Below are 23,893 nucleotides of genomic sequence, written 5' to 3' on the forward strand. Positions count from 1 at the left end.
TACAATCAGCATGAAGAACACAATAGGAAAGGAGGCTGGTGAGGAGTGTCATTCTAATGACTGTCATGTGGACCCACAGAGAGAATCACAAGCTAAAACAGGCTCATGATAGATGGGTGGCATATGGAAAAAGAAATAGGAATGGGGCTAAGGATAGACATGCACACACGCACACACACCTATTTACATATGCTCATTTAATAGAGTTCCAGGCATCCTAAGCACACATTAAATTTCTAATTTCTGGTATAAATCCAGTCATCTGAATACACTATCATGCACTGAGCTCCAGTAGATAAAAATTCCTATTGAGGATCAACATTTTCTCCCCAGATCTCAGAGAAGCAAAGATAATATTTATATCTGTATGGATAAATAAGTAAGCTATCTAACCAGAACTGCCCAGTCAGTTTAATAAAACTATAATATTAGTTCATTACATATTGAGAGTTCAGCTCATTTTGAGACTGTAATATTGGTTGTTTAAATTTACCATTTAATAAAATGATATAAAATGAAAAAATATCAATATGCATAAACAATCCATCTTGAGATAAATCACCTACCCACAGCACATGTATTGCTTCTCATTATTTTCTTTAGAGGTGAGGCTTTTTTCTAAAGTACTTCATAGACATTTACACACACACACACACACACAAATATATTTATATAATGTGTTTTATCTAATTTGCCTTTCTTTATAAGCTTTTTTATTCAATGATGGATTCTCAACTTCTAGAATGGCGTCTCGGAAAAAAGTGGATACTCAATAAATATTGTTGAATGAATGAATACTTGGGTCTAGCATAGTAATAGTAACAATAAGTCTGTAAATAGGCGTAGATTTTACCTTGAATAAGTAGAATAACAAGAAGAGAAAGGATCCAGACTCTTCTCACTATCAATACTTGGGTTACATCATATTAGGGGGATTTGCAGTTATCAAGTATTCATTTATTCAACTTGTTTATTGAAGTTCTATCATGTGCAAGACATTGAGCCAAATATTCAAGCTACCATTGCAGTAATTTTAAGTAATCCATCTTTGATATAGTCAAATTTTAATTTTATAAAAATGAAGCAACATCAAGGCTGAAAAAGTTTATATTCAGTATTTAGTTAAGAAAAGATAAATAAAGGTCTCCCTGGGGCCACAGACATTGAATTCTCATTGCACGACTGTCATAAATTTCTAAACAAGGCACTGTAAAGAAATACCTATGCAGTAAAAAAAAAAAATACAAAGTTTATCCACTCTGTTAAATTTCGTAATACAAATAGAAAGATCTTATATGTTTAGAAAATATTAACAAGTATTAAAAATTAAATAAACTTTCTGCTCAATACTTTATTAACCAGAAAATTCTATTAATCAAAACATTCTTTTCCTCGGCATTCTGGTTGGTCTAGGTTTTGCTGTAATAAAATGTACATGAGAAAAAAGGATTTAAATATTTTTAGAGCATAATGATGTTACTGATAATAATTCTTCACTAGTAATGATGAATACATTTTTGAATTATCCATAAAGGGACCAAAAAGATTATTTGAATAAATATTTCTATGTGAAAACAACACATAACCCTTTAGTAGCATTGTTTATCATTCCTACACTATCTTGGCACTAAAGATCTGTGATAAATAAGTTTCTGTTTGACTAGAGAAACAACAGAGCATTAGCCAAATTAGCACACTGTGGTAAATCTATCAGCACACTATTTTAATAGTAGATATAAACTACTAATCTGCAATCTACAATTCTTAATTCCCAATATATGACTTTGAGTCAGTCATCAACCACAAAACCAGAACTATCTCCAGAAACAATGGTAACATCCATATATGCCAGCTAACACATGTGCAAACTTTGGTTTGAAAGTGCATTTGGCATAATCAGTATATAGATAGGTGTCTAAAAATATGAACTGTTTTCTATGTCTCAAAATGAGTGTATATTAAAATAAGACAACAGTAGCACCACTGAATAAATTATTTTACTCATTGTATCTACTGTAAAGTCCTATGTTGAGTAAAATTTATTAATAATCTATCCATTTAGATGGTACTTCTATCAGAAGCCTCATCTCACAACACAGAGCACTGAGTGGTAGTCACAGCCCTGAAATAGCTTTGAAATGTGGTGTTAATTTTATTTACTGATTGCATCACATGGATAACTTCAGTCTCATTCTAATTTTAAAACAAACAAACAAAAAACAAGCAAAAACATAAACCCTCCTCACCATACACGGTTGGGTTACTGTAGTGAGTGAATTGTAGCCCCCTACACCCCGCCAAAAAAAAAAAAAAGTCTACATTCTAAACTCCAGTGCCTGTGACTGTGACTTTATTTGGAAAAATAAGGTCTTTGCAGATGTAATTAAGTAAAAGATCGATCGCAAGATGAGAGCACCTACAATTACCTGGGTTGGCCCTAAATCCCATGATCAGTATCTTTGTAAGAGACAGGAGAGAAGAACAAACAGCGGGGAAGGCCATGTGAAGACAGAGGTAGAAGTTGGCATGATGCAGCCACAAGCCAAGGAATGCCAGGAGCCAGCAGAAGCTGAAAAGGCAAGGACGGATTCTCCCCTAGAATCTCCAGAGGGAGCATGGACCAGATGAGACCTTGATTTTGAAGTGTCTTCCAGAAATGTGGGAATAAATTTGTTTTGTTAAACCACTAAATTTGTGATAACAAGTTACAGTAGCCATAAGACGCCAGCACCAAATCTAATGCTGCTCACTTCTGAGACAGCTCAAAGAGAGTATTATGGGCTGACTTGTGTTCCCTCAATATTCATATGTTCAAATCCTAACCCCTAGTACTTCAGAGTGTGACTCTATTTGGAGACAGGGTCTCTAAAGAAGTAATTAAGTTAAAAGGAAGCCATTAGGGTGGGCCCTAATCCAATATGATTGGCGTCCTCCTAAGAATCAGGACACACAGACACAGGGGCTGTGCATGCCCAGGGATTCCACCATGTGAGGAAGCAGCAAGAGGGAGGCCATTTGCAAGCCAAGCAGGGAGGCCTCAAAAGAAACCAGTCCTGCCAGCACATGGATTGTGAATCTCCAGCCTCCAGAACTGGGAGAAATTAAATTTATGTTGTTTAAGTGACTTCGTCTGTGACAGTTTATTGTGGCAGCCATAGCAAGCTAATACAGAGGGCAGAGGGGATTCCAAGCTTTTATTCTTAGAATCACAGACCCTAGCAAATTCCCCTCTTTTCATGTTAGCTGAGGTAGAAGTATTCTAAAACACAAAAAGAAACAAAACAGAAAGTTTTCAATAATAATTACCAAGTGATCAGTACTGTTAAGAGAGACAGCCAACTGAACGAGCATCTACCAAAGGACAATTAGGCATAGTTAATATTTGTGGTGAGGATTACAACTAAAGTGCCTAACAAAGGAAATGTTCAGAAGACACTTGTCAGCACCAGAAAAAAACCTTAAAAATCAACAAGTTCCACACATATATTCTGCAGAAATAGAAACCAAGGCTCCAAAGACTACTGTCCTGCCCCAGGTGACTTGGCTTGTGCGTGACAAAATCAGGATTTTGACACAGGTCCCCTCAACCCTAGACAAACACGTGCACGTTTTACCAATGCCTCTCTCATGATTTTTTCTGTCCAGCAAAGAATTTTTCCAAATCTCCCTGCTGGTTTCTTTTCCCTTGGGTTATGGAGGGAAGATGCTATCTCTTTGAAGAGGAGACTATTGTGGAGCATGAAGTCTTAGATTTGGGGTTTTAGTGGTGGTGCTCAATGGCACCTGGCTGCTTCTCAGGCATACAAGCTCTTCTCACCCTCCAGCCTTGTGCCTTCAACATCAGCAGCAGAGTCACGTTAGTACAAGGGAAGCAATAAGCCTTCCAAGTTGATTCTGAAAGCTGTTAGTACACAGGCCATGGCCTTTCTTAACATAAACGTATTTGGTGAAAGCCTACCTGTATCTATACAGTGCCCTCACCCTCCGTTCCTGAAGGGAGAGGAATTTTCACATTTTTCCCTATCACAGGCAGATGGAGGGTGGTGCAGGGGGAACTCAGGAAGAAGGAATGGGGAAACTGTTTAAACTTAGTCACTTCCTAGAAGAGTAGGGGAATTAACACTTTCAGGCTCTATGCTGGCCATCTTATACACAGTGATTCATTTAATTTCTTAACTAATGCAAGGTGAGTATTATTATTTCCATTTAATGCATGAGGAAAATAAGACTTGGAGAGGTTAGCTAAATTGCTTAAGGCCACACAGAAATTGAACAATGGAGCTGGCATGTAGTTCTTGGTCTTGTCTCACTATTAAACCTATATTCTGCCAGCTACACATATAAAACAAGAGTAGGGTCTGGTCTTGTAGCCAAACCTCAGGAGTTAATGAAATGGAATCACAAAATTTCTGAAATTCCACCGGAAAGAAACTTAGAAGCAAACACATTCTGTCTTTCCAACATGCCAAGTTTGTATCTACCTTAGGGAATTAGCATTTGCTGCTCTTTCTTCGTAGAATACTCTTAAATCATTCTATGGCTGGGTCTCTCTCATCCTTCTAGCCTCCACTCAAAAGCCATGTCCCCAGAAAAGGTTTCCCAGGCCATCTTATCTAAGCAGACCCAACCCTGTCTCTTGACCACATTGCCCACCTTCAGTCACACTGCCTTGTTTCCTTCATTAACACTATCTGAGATTACTTTATTTGCCAATTTGTTTGTCTCCTCTCTCCATACTTTGCATCCTTCCTCAGTGTTTCAATAAAATTCCATGGGAACAAAAATGTTATTGTCAACTGTATCCTCAATGCCTGCGAGGTGATCAATTTGTTGAGTAAATCTGTTCTAGCGGTTCTTTAATCAAGGATGCATGTTGATCTCTTCCTACTCATGTGTAGCTTGTAAAGTCCCTCCAGATTATTCTGATTATTCTGTTGGACAATTACGGCAGCTTTCACATCCTTGGAACCTTTAAACATGAGTCATGATTGCCCAGGCATGCCCTCTCCCCACCCCAACTTGCTTTCAAGCTCATTACATTTGAATCCTACGTCCAAGCAGATCTAAATTCCTGCTCAGGGGCACCTAAAACCAGCTCTGATCCTTTAAAACTTGATGTTTGCACAAGTCCTCCTTGTTCATAAGAATATGATGTCTCTTATCAACTTTGCCTATATCATTACATATCATTAAACATTTTAGAATAGGTATTGATAAGATCAAGCCCCTCAAATCCCACCTCCCTCTAAAGTAGTGAACATAAATAGAAAAACAAGAAAAATATAGGCTGGGTACGGTGGCTCATGCCTGTAATCCCAGCATTTTGGGAGGCCAAGGTGGGCAGATCACATGATGCCAGGAGTTCAAGACGAGCCTGGCCTACAAGGCAAAACCCCACCTCTACTAAAAATACAAAAATTACCCCAGGCATGGTTGTGCACATCTGCAATCCCAGCTACTCCGGAGGCTGAGGCACGAGAATTGCTTGAACCCTTGAACCCGGGAGGTGGAGGTTGCAGGGAGCCGAGATGGCACCACTGCACTCCAGCCTCAGTGGCAGAGTGAGACTACGTCTAAAAAAAAAAAAAAAAAAAGAAAAGAAAAGAGAAAAGAAAAAGATTAAATTGGATATTAACCACAGGCTGTATTTTTATCAGTACAAAAACAAAAAAAAACAAAAGACAGAAGAAAAACCAACCAACATTCTGGTAGTTTTTTACATGATTATACCCTAATTTCTCATCAATAACTATATGATACACTGGGAATAAATCCATTTGCTATTATTTCAAGGGATACAATAAGTCTCAGAATAAATGTGGTCTGAGGGAAGTGTGGTATATTAAATAGCCAAAGACAACATGAGTATACAACACTCACTTGGACCAAACATACAACCAGGCATTCCAAGGTCCAGGTGGCATCCAGTCATCTCTTGTTTGGTAAATTAGTTTAATTTGAATTACTTGAGCACTGGATTTTGTGGTGATGCATTTTTCAGTGAATTGTGAGAGATAGAGAGAGCTTAGCCTAAGATGGTGGAGTTGCAAAAATATTTGCTCTCTGATTTAGAATCCTAAAGTAACCTTGGCTACAAATTTCCATATACTTGTTTCATATCCAAATTAAACCTGCCACATCTTCTATCCCCTGCATCACTGATTGAATCAAGTTACAGATGAACATTCTTTTTCTCTCCGCTTTAATTTATTCTGTCCATTTTTCAGGGCATACTGAACATTCCTGCAATTCACAATAGAGATGTCACAATATCTGCAGAGAAACTGTGAGCTTTCACAAACCATCAAAGCGTGTTCTTGATTCAGAAATCCCACAGGGCCTAAGTCTACAAAGTAGATTTGTTCTCCACCTATAAACCCCATTTATACATATTTAATTGTGATCTCATTCTCTATAAAAGAAAAGGTTTCATTGGCTCTGACTTCCTTCTGACATTTCTATCCCATTTTATTAATGTTCTTGGTTCCTCCTTTGCAGTCTTTGCAGTACAAACTAGAAAAGTACTTTGCTTGTACTTCAGGGATTGGGGTGGGAATTAAACTGTTTTCCAGTTCTGAAACTACCCATTTATAAGGAAGGAAATAAAAACTTCCAAGAAGGATGGCTGAATATATTGCCAAGCTTGTCTTTTGCTCTTGGGTTTAGTGTACATAACCGTACATAATTATTTAGAGCAGTGCTCATATAAAGCCATGCCAATGAAAGTATCCTTGCCAAATTTATCATAGGCTGCTGCAGGCTGAGATACTGGCGCCATCTCAAAGAAACCCACATGTGCTAATACAAACTAGGAATTTTTGTAATTTTTATTGTGCTTTTGGAGGAAAACATCCTTTCTGATAAAAAGATACTTCATCATTCTTCAATTTAAAATTTTTTTTGTAAATAAGAATTAAACTTTTTCTACTTATCTGTGCAAGGAACCAACTTACTGGTCAAATATCTGAATTTAAAGGAAGCCAAGAATAGAACAATTTAACTTCTGAGCCAGGATCCCAAGACAGAAGTGACCCTTATAACATTATTGTTTCTGCTTTTTTTAAAAGATATTGCAACACTGTTTATAATTTATTAAATGGGTTTATAACTGCTGAGGGAGATTTGAGCTGAACTGTTGAAAACATTTATAAATAAAAATAAACTAAAAAACATAGCTTTTCTTTAATTGTAATGATCAACCCCCAGTAACAGAAGATATATTTGTTTCTAAAGGTTTTATAAATGTTCAAACCATTCTTAAGTCATTAAAATACATATAAGTTCGTTTTGTTATTTAGTCTTTTTTAAAAATCTGATTAAGGGTCCTCTATAGAAGAAAAGCATTAGTATCTATTACTTAAGTGGCACTTAAAAAAATCCGTAATTTGTTACATTGAACTATTAACTACTAGTGAGAAAGATAATGACTTCCATTTAATGAACACCTATGTTCAATGCTTTTCATTTTGGAAATGAATTCCAAGAAGTATAATTATCATCAGTGTACAAAACAGACAAGACAACTGGAAATCAAAGACACCGGGTCATTAGCTCAAGTTATGGCTAGAGCTGTGGTCTGAAGACTGGTTTCTATGATTCTAAAGTTCTTTCCCCTGTTGCCTCTTTCTAAGGAAAAAAAAATTCAGTGTCTACCTGATTGTATGAGCCCTAATAAACTAACAAAAGCTAAAAGTTACCTCAGAGAAAAAAAATTTTTTTTCCCAATGTATACCTGAAAAAGAACGCATTGATGTAATCGTTAAAGTTTACTAAGAACCAGCCATAATACTAAAAGAAAGACAGTTTAATCAGAAGTATATGAATCTAGAGATAAAACTTTAAGAACAAATTTAAAAAGTAAAGAGTTACCTGTGAAGGAATTTAGGAAGGCTAAATAAAAGGGTAAGTTAGGCCTAATTATATCCACTCTTCTTAGCGATATAGTAGGGTCATGACAGTTATTCTGGAGGCTCCCTTTGAATATGCGGACCCTAGAAATTCTCAAAGGGCATTCAGAGTTCTAGGGGAAAGCCTTAGTAATGTTTAACACACTGGAAGAACTCCTCGCCTGAGGAAACTCTTTAACAACTTTCAGCTAGAAGAGAAAGAGCGGCCCAACCACCTGAGCTTTGCTGGAGTCGGGGCGTGTGTTCCTCGTGCCAGATGTAGAAAAGGGGAAGGCATTATGGCATGTTTATCCCTCAAGCCTATGAGAAGTCTGTTATCTATCATCTAAGGGGGCAGAACTGAGCACAAATCCCTACCGGTATCTGATTCAAATTGCTCCCTAAAAATATTTCATTGTGGCAAGGACACCTGCCACCCCAGAGCAACCAAAGAGATGGAAATATTAGCTGTTCATACTCATCCAACTCAACTAGGGAATGAGATTCTCTGAATAGTACAGAATCAGACATCCCCTGGGAGGAAGACACTGTAGAAACCACATCGTGGCAGAATAAAGAGACCACAATCTGCAGACCTCAACCTAAGAATAATCAATGGATATTTTGATTGGCTAAAACTGGATTCTTTTGACAAAAATGAGTAGCCCACCTGAGACTATCAGGAATCATGACTGGCTCATTGTGCAAGAGTCTTAAATATTCTAGATATCCAATTTATGTTCCAAGAATATCAGTAACATGTGCTTTATCTCTCATCAGCCTGAATTGCTTTCTAAAAGGATATAACAATTGTGAAAACTCAGAGGCAGGATGCATGTCAAAGAGTGAAAAGTCACGCAAATTGTCAACTCATTTTGCTGTAGGTTCTTTGACATGCTAGCCAAGGCCTGTATGATATCCTCTGCTCTACATCCTTGCTGAGTTCAGCTCTGCTTCTTTCTGCAACACTTATAATAATCCAGGGGCAAGTGTAGCCATCATCAGATTCTCTCAGCCTATGTACACCAAAGTGCACTTCTCAATATCCCAGTGCAAGCTGTGCATGATGTAAGATTTATTCCTTAATCTAACACTCAGATCACCAGAATTTTTGGCATTGTAATATCAACATCCATTTGAAACCTTGGCAAAGAACCAAAGCACCATTCCCACCTAACAGCCTCACAGTACAGGACTCTGTGATATTGAAAAGCAAGAGCAACTTTTTTTTTTTCATTTTCCATCAACACAAAGCATAGCAATTTCTATCAACGGAGTAACGTGAATTTAAAGCCAGCAGTCTAAAAATATGCCCAAATCTGATTCCGTTTCAATGTAAAGTTTTGAAGAAAGACCTCCACCTGGCCAACATGGTGAAACCCTGTCTACTAAAAATACAAAAATTAGCTGGGCATGGTGGCACGCACCGGTAGTCCCAGTTACTCAGGAGGCTGAGGCAGGAGAATCGCTTGGGTTCCCAGGGTTCCCAGGAGGCAGAGATTGCAGTGAGCCAAGATCGTGCCACTGCACTCCAGCCTGGTGACAAGCGAGACTCCGTCTCAAGAAAAAAAAAGAAACACCTCCAAAAAGTCCCACAGTGTTGACTTACAAGACTAGGCTAAAGTAGCTTGCAGTTTACCTCACAAAAAAACAAAATGAAAAACAAAATCACACACAACACCCTTTAACTGAAGGGTTTAATAGAAGTTTATACACAATGCCACCAGAGAAACAAGCTGAAAGACCAACGTCATTCTCACAGCAGGCTACCCTGCTTCTTGAACACAACTAGAAAAAAAAAATGATGATCGTTTGTGTATGCAGATATGATTCAAGAGGCCAAGTGGTAATGGACAGTCATTTCTTTAAGCTGCACATGTGCGGACAAGCAGGCCATTTCCAGGTGAAAGGTCAAGACAGAAACTATCACTGCTTTGGTTCTGTCGTGTAGACCTGCTGTCACTGAAAGTCTTAATCTTTCAACCAGTCACCTGACAGCTTACAGCTACTTTGGTCTGCTTTTGTTTGAGCTGGAGCTTGGAATTATGTTGCTTCCAGACCCAGTTCCAGTGTTCTTGTTTTAGTGTTAATCATTCTTACAATGAATGAATCATTGAGCAGGATATTATCTAAGAAATAGAAATTCAGAACCAGCTTCCAGTTCTGTGTTGCCAATTGCTTTTTATTGACTACTTTACCAACTAATCAGAGAAACACACTTAGACAAGTGATACCATTTTTTTCACATATCAAATGGTCATTTAAAAAATAGCCATAACCAGAGTTGACAATGATAAGGTCAGAGTAAAATATTAATGGATACAACTTTTCATATTGAAATTTATACCCCTTTGACCTAATAATTCTGTTATAGGAATTTACGCTACTGAAACAATCAATGCTGCAGAGATTAATATGCAAATAAAGAGGATCCTCGTGGGGCCATGTATAATACAGAAATGCCAGAAACAACCTCAATAACACATAGATAAATTACCATACTCCATTCATTGAGCTCCTTCCAGCCATTAATATTTAAGAAAATTAAGAATGACAATACTCTCATTATGAAACAAAAATTAATGTTATTTAGTATACAGCAATGCATAAAGTTAAACAAAACAAAGTTTGGTTGTCATCAAATTCATTAACAAGACTTTTTAAAAAATAAACCTCTAATAGGATATGAGTTCTTGAGCAGTTACAGATTTTAGGTCCACTTCAAAAACAAACCCAAGAACAAAGGAGTGTTGTTAGAAAAATGTGTTGCAAATGGCCAGGTGCTGCTCTCTTTCTCAGGTTCAGGTGGTTTTTAATAACTGATTGTCTGCTACTGAGGCTCTAGACACCAATTTCGACCAGGCCTCTGATTTAATCCATACCAGGGTTTGCAATACTGAAAGAATGTGGGGGAGTGCACTATTGTTAAACTGGACCATAATTCCAGTGGATGACTTCCATTAGAAGTTGGCAACAATACCTGGCTCACAAAAAACTCTAGTTTTTTTTTTTTTCTACTTATGCCCCCAAATTAGCTCATATTCAAGTATTCATTACAAGGAATAATTTCCAAGATTAGTAGAAATTACTCACTAAATTAGTTTCACACCTTAAGTCACACTCAAAATATCCTATAAGATTTTATTTAAACCCAAGTTGCTTTAATACAGAAAAATCTCAATATTGTAATTAACCAAATTCTACTTTGTGAAACTTGCACATTCAAAAGATATGTATGAAAACATATGAAAAACTCACATAAAAGAATCCAAGTGGTCCGGATATATACGGCATTTTCATTCCCAAGAGATATTTGACTTGTGAAGTCACCACATGGGTGGCAGCCCCAGTTGTCATTGCACTGATCACAGGCTCCGTGACCACGAATGTGGCACTGCCCAGTTGCAGCACAAACATGGCCACCTAAGAGGAGAAGGGAGGAGTGAGATGAACTTTCAGATGAAACTCTCCAAAGTTCCCAGAGGGGTTAATGTCTGACACATTTTCATTTTCATTTGATAGAATCATAGGGAACTGACGTGTAACAAGTTTCTTACATTGTATATATACAATATCTTGAGTTTCCCTGAGCACATTGTTAGGTCCCAAGAGGTTTCAAAGGTTTCAAATGTTATTAGGTACAATGCCAGTATCTCAATTAAAATTAACACAATATTTTTTCTAAATTTAGACTTTTCTCTTTTCCTAATCCTGTGTTTCAAAAAAGGGAAATACACTCAAATCAGTTTAATATATGGGTCTATGTGGATGAGAAATCAAATTTGCATTACTATATCTGTAATTTAAAAATTTAAAAAGGAAAAGACATGATTCACTACTTTATACCCAGTAGGCATAAAACCTCAAAAGCATTGAAGAGAGAAAGCCATTCCTCAAGATTCTCCCGGGTTCTGAGAAATGGGAACATACTCTTTGACCAGATACTCGGTCAAGTAGTAACCCATTTATGCCAGAGGCAGCAAATTTATTTTGTGAAAAATCAGACCTTGGTGATGACCTTGAGCAGTAGGATATAAATAATTCCCACAAGCTTACGTTCCGATAGTGGAACATTAGGCATAATTATTAAGGGCCAATATTTAATAAGAAAACATTAGGACTCATTTGTATATGTGGCACTGCAAAAGACAGATAGGGTAAAGATACATGTCTTAAGAAGCCCAGAAATCAGTATAAAAATCATTGTCCTTCAATATTTCCTTACTCTTCATAGCATCATCCTCCATCTCAAAACCATTTCATGACCAGACAGAATCATCACCTCTATGTAGAAGCTGTGCATTGAACTCTGCTGGGCAAAAGTTGACAGGAATGACAGGAAACAGCAAAACTCTTCTCTTTTTTCTTTTTTTTTTTTAGATAAGGTCTCACTCTGTCACCCAGGCTGGAGTACAGTGGCATGACCATGTCTCACTGCAACCTCCACCCCCCAGGCTCAAGTGATCCTCCCATTTTAGCCTCCTGAATAGCTGCGACTACAGACAAATGCCTGGCTCTTTCTATATTCATTCATTTATTTATTTATTTATTTATTTATTTATTTATTTATTTATTTCGTAGAGACAGGATCTCACTGTGCTACCTAAGCTGGTTTCAAAATCTTGGGCTCAAACAATCCTCCTGCTCTGGCCTCCCAAAGTACTGGAATTACAGGTGTGAGCCACTACACCTGGCCTCTTCTAACTCCTGATACTTCAATAATGAGTGTTCTTCCTTTGCCAGAGAGATTTCAGAAGATGACCCACACTTTGGCTTAATGCAACTGTGTAAACTCTGTCATAGAAACTGCAAAAAGTAAAATTTACCATTTTGAAAGTAATGCTAAATTACATTCACAAGTATAAGCACTAGAAAATGGAAACAAAAGAGGTCATGCTGATATAACCTCTTAATGTGTTAATTACAATATTTAGGCCAGGTCTTAAAATTCTTGTTGGCAAGCCCAGTGCAGTAGCTCACGCCTGTAATCCCAGTACTTTGGGAGGTCGAGGCAGGAGGCTCATGTGAGCCAAGAAGTTTAAGACAAGCCTGGGCAACATGTGAAACCATGTCTCCTAAAAAAAAAAAAAAAAAATTAGTGTTGAGTGTGGCAGCGAGTTCCTGTAGTACCAGTTACTTAGGAGGCTGAGGTGAAAGGATGATTTGAGCCCAGGAGGTAGAGGTTGCAGTCAGCTGTGGTCACACTACTGCATGCCAACCTGGGTGACAGAGTGAGACCCTGTCTCAAAATATACATATATATATTGTTGGCAAATGAGATTAACTCTTAAAGAAATCAGAGGGAAGGATAACAATGAGATCTCCTTTTATCAAGAGGTCACAGTGATGAAAATGAGAAATATAAAGTGATATCTGGCACCACTAGAGCATAAATTGCAAAATATACTATTTCTTTATTTTGATCATAATACAATAACCCCTTGGCCAAAAGCAATAATGCTCTGAACCTGAATTACAGTGGATTTTCCTGGGCTCAAATCTGAAAATTTGAACCTATATTCTGATCCAAGTTCTACCATATCCTAGGTTTATGATCACAGAAAACCTACTGAAATTCTCCAAGCCTCATTATCATCTATAAATTATTAGAGTTAATTTTGCCTTATTTTGTAGAGTTGTGTAAGGTGAATGTCAAATAATATATGCAAGGGCTTCGAAACCTATAAAATGCTTAACCTATGATGTAGGAAGAACAACAGGGGACGTCATACGTATTTACCTTGTATGGAAAACCAGTCACCAGTTTCGAAAACATAGAAAGGGCCACACTACATTTTCTAACTCTGTAAAACTTAAAAGAGTCTAATGCAGAAGGAAATGTATTTAAATTGTTTACAGTTTAGCAGCCACCTTTTACTCAATACATAATAAAGAAAAGAATATGGGGTGCCAATGTGGATTTCAGGCAATCTGTTACTGCCAACTCAGGATGCAAAGCAGCAGCTTCTGCTACTAACAATTTTTTAGTGACTGTATTTGTCAAAGAGAGATGTTCTGAGGGAAATACCCAAGCAATCAATTGTGTTGGCACAAGTGGAACATGGTGATATTTTTTTTTTTTTTTTTTTTGCAACTTTTGATCTGTGGTCAGTTGGTTTTCATCCTGAAAACACAATCAGCTATGAAAAACATTGAACCAATTATTCCCAATTTCTCTACTAATAAGTTAGTTCCAACTTATGACATTGACTCTTACAAGCCACGAGGATGAAATTAGCATATTACTGAGGTATGATGAAAACCAGAGTTGAATTGTCATTTAGGCCAAATGTAGAATACAAGTCTGTGAAGTGGCGAAACCAGTGTGCGTACATGGAATTTATGCATACTTGGAATGTTGGAAAATTTGCATCAGTATGCCAAGTAATCTTGAGGACTTGTATAGACCATCATCATTCTACCTTCTGTTTTCCACTCATTTCCTAAACTCCAGTGCCTACTGAGAGGGTTAAATGATTTGCCCTGCCTGGGAAACAAAGGTTACCTAACCTTAACTGGTCACCTACCATACCGCGTCAAGCTAAACCACCATCTTCTAGTAGCAGCTTCTTTGTCATTTCCACAATTTAAAAGTTACAAACAAAAAAGTCCAGAAGAAGTTCAAGATATAAAAAGAGTTCAACCATTTCAAGTATTAAAAAACATGGGAACCTACTTGCAATGCAAATGAGAAAAGATGAATTATGCTCTTTTAAAATATCTAAAGACTCAAAATATATAGAATGTATATTGTAACATTCTACTTGTATACATCATTATACTTTAAAAAAAATCCTCCTACCAAAAGATAAATCTTTAACATGGAGAGTTCTTGACTCTGAAAGGTCAAGTTCCTTAAAGACCTCATTTCTGATACAAACCACTGGGCATATGAAGGATGATTAAAAACATATGAGGTTTAACTGAGGAGAAATTTCTCTCTTCTGAATGACAAACTTCTTCATTACCCAAGACAATGGCAGACGTGTTAAGAGGGAAGAGGAAGAAGAGAAGTAGTAAAGGAAGGGGAACTAGCGGAGAATGGGGAGGAGAGATTTAAGAACTCCTTCTTTTCCCACCACTCAAATTTTAGTAGCTTATTCACACTGATATTAGGAATCTGGCATACAGAGGCTGGTGTACACAGCTCAAAGGTCACAAGTACACAAGCAACACAAGCTTTGCAAGAGGGGCGCATAGATTGAACCATGTTTATCTTCAAACTGAAGTATGTGAAATGGGGCTTTCCTAGAATCTTGTGCTTGGAGACCCAGTATTTAAATTTGATATCAATTTAAAAATCAAGGATTTTTAAAGCTAATTACTTAATAAACAGCCACATCATCTCCTTTTACCAGTAATATGGATGATAATATTTCTAATCTAGCTAGCCAACTCCCAAAAACCTGGCCATGCAGTATTTCATGAGGAAATTAATTTCATACAGTATAGTTCAGCTATTTGTAGTAATGCTGTTGTTGCGGGCTAATGCTGAAATCCTCTGACATACATTATCAAGATTCACTAGCATGATACTATTTGGTAATGCTTCTGTAAACACCATGTGTTCCACATTAATTGAATGTATCTCAGATTTCAGGCCAATTTTTTTTTTGCAAGTGGCCTTCAAATATTTTAAAATAACAAAGAGTATGTAGGAAACAATTATATTAGCCAAGTGAATAGAATATAGAATGCATTTTAGGTTATGTTGGTTTGTCTGGTATCTGGCTTTTACATTATACCAAATCACTTATTGGTCCATTCAATTAATATTTATCGAATACCTACTAAGAGTTAGGCACAGCACTGTTGTAGAATACACAGCTTCTCACGATACAGTTCACATCCTAAAAGATTGTATAAAGAGATGTGAAATGATGATGTTGGTAAAGGGGACTGTTAACTAGGACCATGAAGAAGAATGATATAGGTGACTGGATAGTAAAATCTGAAAAGTTGTTTGGGTGGGGCCTGAAATGTTAAAGAGCCCTGTGTTGTATGCTGAGTAATATATTCAGGTTCGGGGGAAAGAGTTAAATTGCTGATGACATTAGGAAAACAATTCAGTCCTATTCGGAGATATGGGAGAAAAAACCTCTATGTGACCAGAGGTCTTGAGAAGAACAAAGCTGAAGTATTCATACTTTCTGATTTCAAAACTTACTAAAAAAGCTATAGTAATCAAAGCAGTGTGGTACTGGCACAAAAAGATATATAGACCAATAGAATAAAATAGCCCAGAAATAACCCCATGCATACATGGTCACATGATTTTTGGCAAGCGTACAAGACCATTCAATGAAGGAAAGGACAGTCTTTTCAACAAATGGTGCAGGGAAAATTGTATATGCATATGCAAATGAATGAAGTTGGACCCTTACCTAACATATACAAAAATTAATCAAAATGGTTCAAAGATCTAAATATGAGACCCGAAATTATAAAATTCTTAGAAGAAAACATGGAGCAAAACCATCACAACATCGGATTAGGCAGTGCTATTTTTAATATGACACGAAAAGCATGGGCACCAAAAACTAAACAAATTGGGCTTCATGAAAACTTTAAAAATCTGTGCTTCTAAAGACACTATCAACAGAATAAAAAGGAAACCCACAAAATGGGAGAAAATATTTGCAAATCATATATCTGATAAGTGTTAATATCCGGAATAGATAGACAACTCCCAAAACTCAACAAAAACAAATATCTGATTCAAAAATGGGCAAAGGATGTGTATAGACATCTCTCCAAAGAAGGTATACAAATGTCTAATAAGTACATGAAAAGATGTTCAACATCACTTATCATTAAGAAAATGCAAATCAAAACTACAATGAGAGAGCACCTCACATCCATTAGGATGACTACTATCACTCTCTCTCACACACACACACACACACACACATACATACACACATACACACACAGAAAGTAAGTCTTGGCAAGTATATCTAGGAATTGCAACACTTGTGTTCTGTTGCTGGGAATGTAAAATGGTATAGCCAATACAAAAAGCAGTATGATGGTTCCTCAAAATATTAAAAATAGAATTACCGTATGGTCCAACAATTCCATTTGGGGGTATACATGCAAAAGAAACATTGAAAGCAAGATCTCAAAGACATATGTTTACACTGATATTTATAGCAGCATTATTCAGAGTAGCTACAGTGGACAGCCAAGTGTCCATCAATGGATGAATGGATAAATAAAATGTAGTATATAAAAGCAATAAAATATTATTCAACCTTATAAAGGAAGGAAATTCCAAAAATGTAACAACATGGATGAACCTTGAGGACATTATGCTAAATGAAATAAGCCAGTCTCAAAATGGCAAATACTGTATGATTCCACTTACATGAAATACTTAGAGTCTATCAAAATCACAGAGAAATAAAATAGAATGGTGGTTTCCAAGGGCTAGAGGAAGTGAGGAATGGGAGTTATTATCTAATGAGTATAGAGTTTCAGTTTTACAAGTTGAAAAAAGTTATGGAGACATATGTGTAAAAGAAAAATAAAAACTTGGGACCTCAAATCTATCAGCCAAAAGGAAAAGAATATAAGCTGAAAGCTGAGTCATGCAAGAAATTCCTTTCCTTTTGTTACTAAGCAGATAGCTTCAGATAAAGGTTAAATATCTCCACAGGTAGCCACTCTATGTTTACCTTATCTTATGTAAGGTGCTGATATACTGAGGGCAAGAGGAATACATAGTTAATAATTCCCCTACCTGCTCCTATTCCCTTGCTACATTTGGATTACCACATCCTCCCTCCTCCTCCTCCAGCCTGCTTTTCCCCTTTAAATATTGAAGCCCATAGAATCCTTTGGAGAAAAGCACAGACCACAGACCATTTTTTTGTGACGCCATGTTGGTTTCCGCTGGGCATGTCCTTAACCTTGGCAAAATAAACTTCTAAATTGATTGAGAACTGTCTCAGATACTACTTGGTTTACAAGTGGTGGAGGTGGTTGGTGGTTACATAACCTTGTAAATGTATTTAATACGGCTGAATTATATACTTAAAAATGGCTAAGATGGTAAATTGTGTGCTTGTGTATTTTTCTACATTTATATATATGTATGTGCGTGTATGTACATATGTAATCATTTAGGAGGTCAGGAGTTCTCAGAATGGAATGTAGAATATGATAAAGAATCTAATTGACAATGATTATGCAACAACCTCACTGAAATGGGCTGCAAAAGAATGTGCTAAAATAAATAATTTTGAAAATGACTAGAGTCTGGAAGACTAAAGGCAAAAAGAAACACTAGACTAACTGCTGAAGTTGTTTCCCATGGGGATAGGGGTTAATAATTCTGAAACCACTGTTGCAGCAAATCCATATGGGTATAGCTCTGCAGCAACCTCAACTCTTGCTTCCTCGGAAGAAAGAATTCAACTGAGGGGCATAAGGCAGAAGGAGGGACTGAGACAATTTTACAGCAGGAGTGAAAGTTTATTAGAAAGCTTTAGAGCAGGAATGGAGAAAAAAAGTAAAGTACACTTAGAAGGGGGCCAAGCAGGCAACTTGAGAGACCAAGTGCACTGTTTGACCTTTTGACTTGGGGTTTTATATGTTGGCATGCTTCTGGGGTCTTGTGTTTCCTTTCCTGTGATCCTTTCCTTGGGGTGGGCTGCCTGCATGCATGCTGGCCTGCTAGAACTTGGGAGGGGAGCATGCGCAGTATGTTTACTGGAGTCATATGCATGCTCACTTGAGGCGTTCTTCCCTTCCCAGTTGAATTTCCCTGGAAGGTCATATATGAGTTAAACTCTGCCATTTTGCCTCTTAATACACATTTTTTTTTTTTATACTTTAAGTTCTAGGGTACTAGTGCACAACATGCAGATTTGTTACATATGTACACATGTGCCATGTTGGTGTGCTGCACCCATTAACTTGTCATTTACATTAGGTATATCTCCCAGTGCTATCCCTCCCCCCTCCTCCAACCCCACAACAGGCCGCAGTGTGTGATGTTCCCCTTCCTGTGTCCAAGTGTTCTCATTGTTCAATTCCCACCTATGAGTGAGAACATGCGGTGTTTGGTTTTTTGTCCTTGTGATAGTTTGCTGAGAATGATGGTTTTCAGCTTCATCCATGTCCCTACAAAGGACCTGAACTCATCATTTTTATGGCTGCATAGTATTCCATGGTGTATATGTGCCACATTTTCCTAATCCAGTCTATCATTGTTGGACATTTGGGTTGGTTCCAAGTCTTTGCTATTGTGAATAGTGCTGCAAAAAACGTACGTGTGCATCTGTCTTTATAGCAGCATGATTTATAATCCTTTGGGTATATACCCAGTAATGCACATTCTTGAGCCCACTCGCTTAACTCTTGAGATCTTATTGGGAAGCTGTCCTCACCCCCTTATTTTGTTTTAACATTCTTCTAAATCTAATAACTCGATTTGTCTCCTCTTGCTTTCAGGCCATCAAGCTCCAGATCCTCAGTGAGGGATGCCATCCTGCCAAATCACCCTTCTGCAGGGGACCCATAAACTGCCCATCAGTGGGACACAACAGAGGAAATGTCCTGTCCCTGTGCCCCTTGGACTTGGCAGGATACCACTTTCAACAACCAATAGAGTCAACCCTGCCTTGACAGCTAGCAAAAGGCCAAGATCCATAGAACCACCGGATTTTTCTCCGTTTTCTCCAAAAAAATTGGGGTCTTGGACCCTTATGAGGGGAAATGTTATAGTAGGTAGCTAGTCAGACATGAGCAGGGCAGTAGAGGGCCCCCCTCCGCCCCAACCTGCAATGTCAGGCAACTATCAAGTGGTGGTCAGGCAGTTGTTAAACCGTTTCTCTAAAATAATAATTGGTCCCAGCCAGCACCAGGAAAAGGAAGTCTCCCAATAGATAGAAGCACCTGACACTGGTTATCAGCAGCTTCTCACTAAGATCTTAAGAGTTGGGTAAGTGGGCCTAACCATGCATATTAAGAGGCAAAATGGCAGAGTTTAACTGGCTTATGACTTCCTAGGGACATTTGCGTGGGAAGGGAAAAACACCTCGAGTGAGCATGCGTATGACTCCAGTAAACACACTGCACATGCTCCCCTCCCAACCAAGTGCTAGCAGGCCACCATGCATGCAGACAGCCCACCTCAAGGGAAAAATCAGGGGATAGGGAACGCAAGACCCCGGAAGCATGCCAACATATAAAACCCCAAGTCAAAAGGTCAAATAGTGCACTTGGTCTCTCAAGTGGCCCGCTTGACCCTCTCCCATGTGTACTTGATTTTCTTTTTGTTTATGCTCTAAAACTTGGCTTGGTCTCTCCTTCTGCCTTATGCACCTCAGTTGAATTATTTCCTCTGAGAAGGCAAGAATTGAAGTTGCTGCAGAACTGTACCCACACAGATCCACCACCGGCAAATATACTGGAATTGCAATATATATAATATTGCAATATATTATTATATATTTTATATAATGGAATTGCTAACTTAAGCAAATGGATGGTGAGTGGTGGGAGCCAGGTTCTCACTGCTGAAGGGGGAGGTTTCAGACAAACAAGGCCATAAAGCTAGAATGATCATTGTGGTAATGCATTAGGGTTGGAGACGTAAGTATATACTCATGTTTAACTTAATATAGGCATAGATGGATACATAAACACGTATAGATATGATTACATGCATATAAATTACACATAATATAATTAATATACATAACATATATTTTATTATGATCTCAAGAGTTGGGTGAGTGGGTTTAAGCATGTGTATTAAGAGGCAAAATTACTGGAATTCTGCACAGATTTGCCTTATAAGATTTGCTGTATAATTAAACATAATTATATTGTGCTTAATATACATAAAAATATTTCTTTGCTCTGTCAGATAAAAAGCCTTAGATGCAACAACACCCCGGTAGCAATGAACATACCTACCATCTAAATCTTAAAGTCTAACAACTTTCTCTAATAAAACAGAGATCCTTAGAGAAATGGTTGATTCTAGGACTGAGCAGGGCATGTATAATACGAACCTGGATTATCTTGTAGTACCAGAAAGGAAGGAAGTGTTAAACAAGTAAATAAACAAATAAGGGTGTCAAGGCCAGACACAGAGCCAACTGAAAGAGCTCCCAATGTCCAAAGCCAGGACAATTTGAAGAGCAAAATAAATAAAGTAGTATTGGATATAACCAAAGAACAGAACAAATATCCTAGAGTCCATACTAATATAAATGATTGACTAAATAAATAAATAAATAGGGGAGAATAGGCAAATCTGTTCAGAATTCCAGTAATTTATGCAGACAATACCCACTCATTAACTCCCCACTTGACACAACCTCCACTTCTTAAGTGTGGGCTATTCATAATGACTTATTTCCACAGAATACAGTATGGAAAGGGAGAAAATAGAGTAACTGACAAGCACTACCTCAGCCAGGTGATCAAGTTGACATCAACAATGATAAGTGTTGTTATAGTTTATGATGTGGTGAGACTGTCACTTGTTTAATGAGAGTAGAGTTTCAGTTTTACAAGATGAAAAGAGTTGTACAGATGGATGATGGTGATGGCTGCTCAGCATTATGAATGTATTCAATGCTACTGAACTACACACTTAAAAATTGTTAAGATGGTAAACTTTATGTTATGTGTATTTTATCACAATTATATGTAGACATACACACACATACACACACACACACCTCTTCCTCCTAAAAATATATAAGGCCAATCTAATCATGGTAAAAAACATCAAACATATCCCAACTGAGGGGCATTCTGTAGACCACCTGACCAGTACTCCTCAAAAGTGTCAAGATTATTAAAAATTTAAAAAGTCTTAGTAATGTTCAGTAATGAGGAAACTGAAGAAAGACAGGGCAATTAAATGTAATGTGGTATCTTGGATGGGATCCTGGAACACACAATAAAAGGACATTAGGTAATAATTAACAGCCAGGCATGGTGGCTCACGCTTATAATCCCAGTGCTTTGGAAGGCCAAGATGAAAGGATGGCTTGAGGCCAGGAGTTTGAGACCAGCCTAGGCAACATGGTGAGACCCCATTTCTACAAAAAAATTTTAAAATTGGCCTAACATTTAAAAAATTGGCATGGCAGGTGCCTATAGTCTTAGCCAGTCATGAGGCTGAGGTGAGAGGGTAACTTGAGCCCTGGAGTTCCAGGTTACTGTGAGTTATGATTGCATCACTGTACTCCAGCCTGAACAACAGAGTGAGACTCTGTCTCAAAAAAAAAAAAAAAAGAAAAAATAAATAAGGAAATCTGAATACAACATATAGACTTTAGTTAATAACAAAATATCAATCTGGTTCATTAATTGTGACAAATATACCATCCTAATGTAAGATGTTAGTAACAGGGGAAACTCTTTGGGTTATATGTCAATTCTGGGTACTATTTTTGTGCTTTGCTGCAAATCTAAAATCATCCTAAGTGAAAGTTACTAAAAATTAAAAAAAGAAAAGAAAACCCCCTCCACCTGTTCCACAGAATCTTCAGGTAAGTCTAAATTTCTCACCAAAGTGTGTGCTATTCACAAAGAGTTCCTGAATCCTGTGTACATCAGCACAGGGAAAAAGAAAGACTCTAGGAAGGGCACCAAACAGCTGGGTTTTAGAGGTATGGCATGTGTGCAAATAACCACACCAAGACAAAGATATAAACCACACATGTAAAAGAGAGAAATAGAAAATGTGCCACTGGATTTCAGAGGGAGAAGGGAATATTGCTGGATAGGATTAAAATTAGAAGCTTGACACTTAAGGAAGAAAACCATTAGAAAGCGTTCAAAAAAGAGGGAAGAGTATGAGGATCGAACAGGGCAGCATGGGATATGTTCAGAGCAAGTTTAGAAGGAACAAAACTAGCCAAAAGTGAGTAACAGAAAATAAAGCAAGACATTTTGAAGTCAGAATATAGTCCATTGTAAAAGTAGTGAAAAGGGAGTTTTGCAGGAGTGAATGACATCACTTTTCCATACATTCATTAAACACCTGATCTTGCCAAGAACTATGCTGCACACTGACTCAAACATCAGATCTGCACTTTGGTAGGACTGATCTCATGTTAGAATGGCCATTTAAAGTGTTAGTATAACAGGAATAGTAAAGGAAAAAGGAAAAAGTCACCTAAACTAGACAGAGCAGGAATGGAGAGCAGAGAGATGAGCCAAGTACACATTACTCCACAAACTGATCATATGTTCAGGAAATGTCTATCTGAATTTTGTGGAATTTATCAGAAATTCACTGGACTTTAGAATCATCTTTATTGGGAATTACATGGTTGAAGGGGCACCATCATCTTTTCAGTTCTCAGAAACTTCAAGAAAAAACTAGCCTCTGATGCTAGATATTATGAAAGTCAGAACTGCTAGGAATGGAAAATTTGACTCCTTCATATTTGTCTAAGAAATATGAGCTAAAGAAAACAATAGTCATAAAGTGGGATGATAGGAAGCATGATATTATTAAAAGACACAGAAGTGTAAGGAGTTGTGGAGTTGTGGTTTTGTTTTTCATCAGGTGTGAGAATATTCATAAGAAAAGGTGGGAGATTTTATTGACTAGGTCTCCACACTTGAGCTGATGGATCCAACAAAATAACCATAAGCAAATTAGAGAAGTATAAGTTTATTACTATTTGTTTATCAAGAACTGTTTTACAATTTAAACAGATACAGACACATTCCCTATCTTCTGGTAAAGGATGAAAAAAACCTCAATTTAATTTTTGTTATTTAACATAGTGATGCCACTAACATTTAACTGACCTTTTTCCTCTTCAATTTAATCAACTCACATTTATTAAGTACCAGCTGTTGGAATTATAGAGACAAATAGTCTCTGTTCTATAGAGACTCACAGTCTAGAAAAGGAGGCAAATGTGTAAAAAGTATTTCCTGGTAAATTGAGAAGCCCTATGAGGTAGGACATGAGCAATGTCTTACAGGAACACTAAGAGGAATCACATATAAGCATGTCCAGA

At 37.4% G+C, this 23,893-nt stretch overlaps 1 protein-coding gene across 1 annotated transcript in view; it reads right to left on the minus strand.

Moving 5' to 3' along the window:
* Positions 1 to 23,893, minus strand: part of SLC26A7 (solute carrier family 26 (anion exchanger), member 7) — a 148,227-nt gene that overhangs the window by 68,782 nt on the left and 55,552 nt on the right. The window contains exon 5 of the mRNA XM_011970104.1: positions 11,145 to 11,309. Within this exon, the coding sequence (XP_011825494.1) occupies positions 11,145 to 11,309 (165 nt within the window). The remainder of the gene's footprint in view (positions 1 to 11,144; positions 11,310 to 23,893) is intronic.

Source organism: Mandrillus leucophaeus, unplaced genomic scaffold, assembly GCF_000951045.1.
Source record: "Mandrillus leucophaeus isolate KB7577 unplaced genomic scaffold, Mleu.le_1.0 Scaffold928, whole genome shotgun sequence".
Lineage (NCBI taxonomy): Eukaryota > Metazoa > Chordata > Mammalia > Primates > Cercopithecidae > Mandrillus > Mandrillus leucophaeus.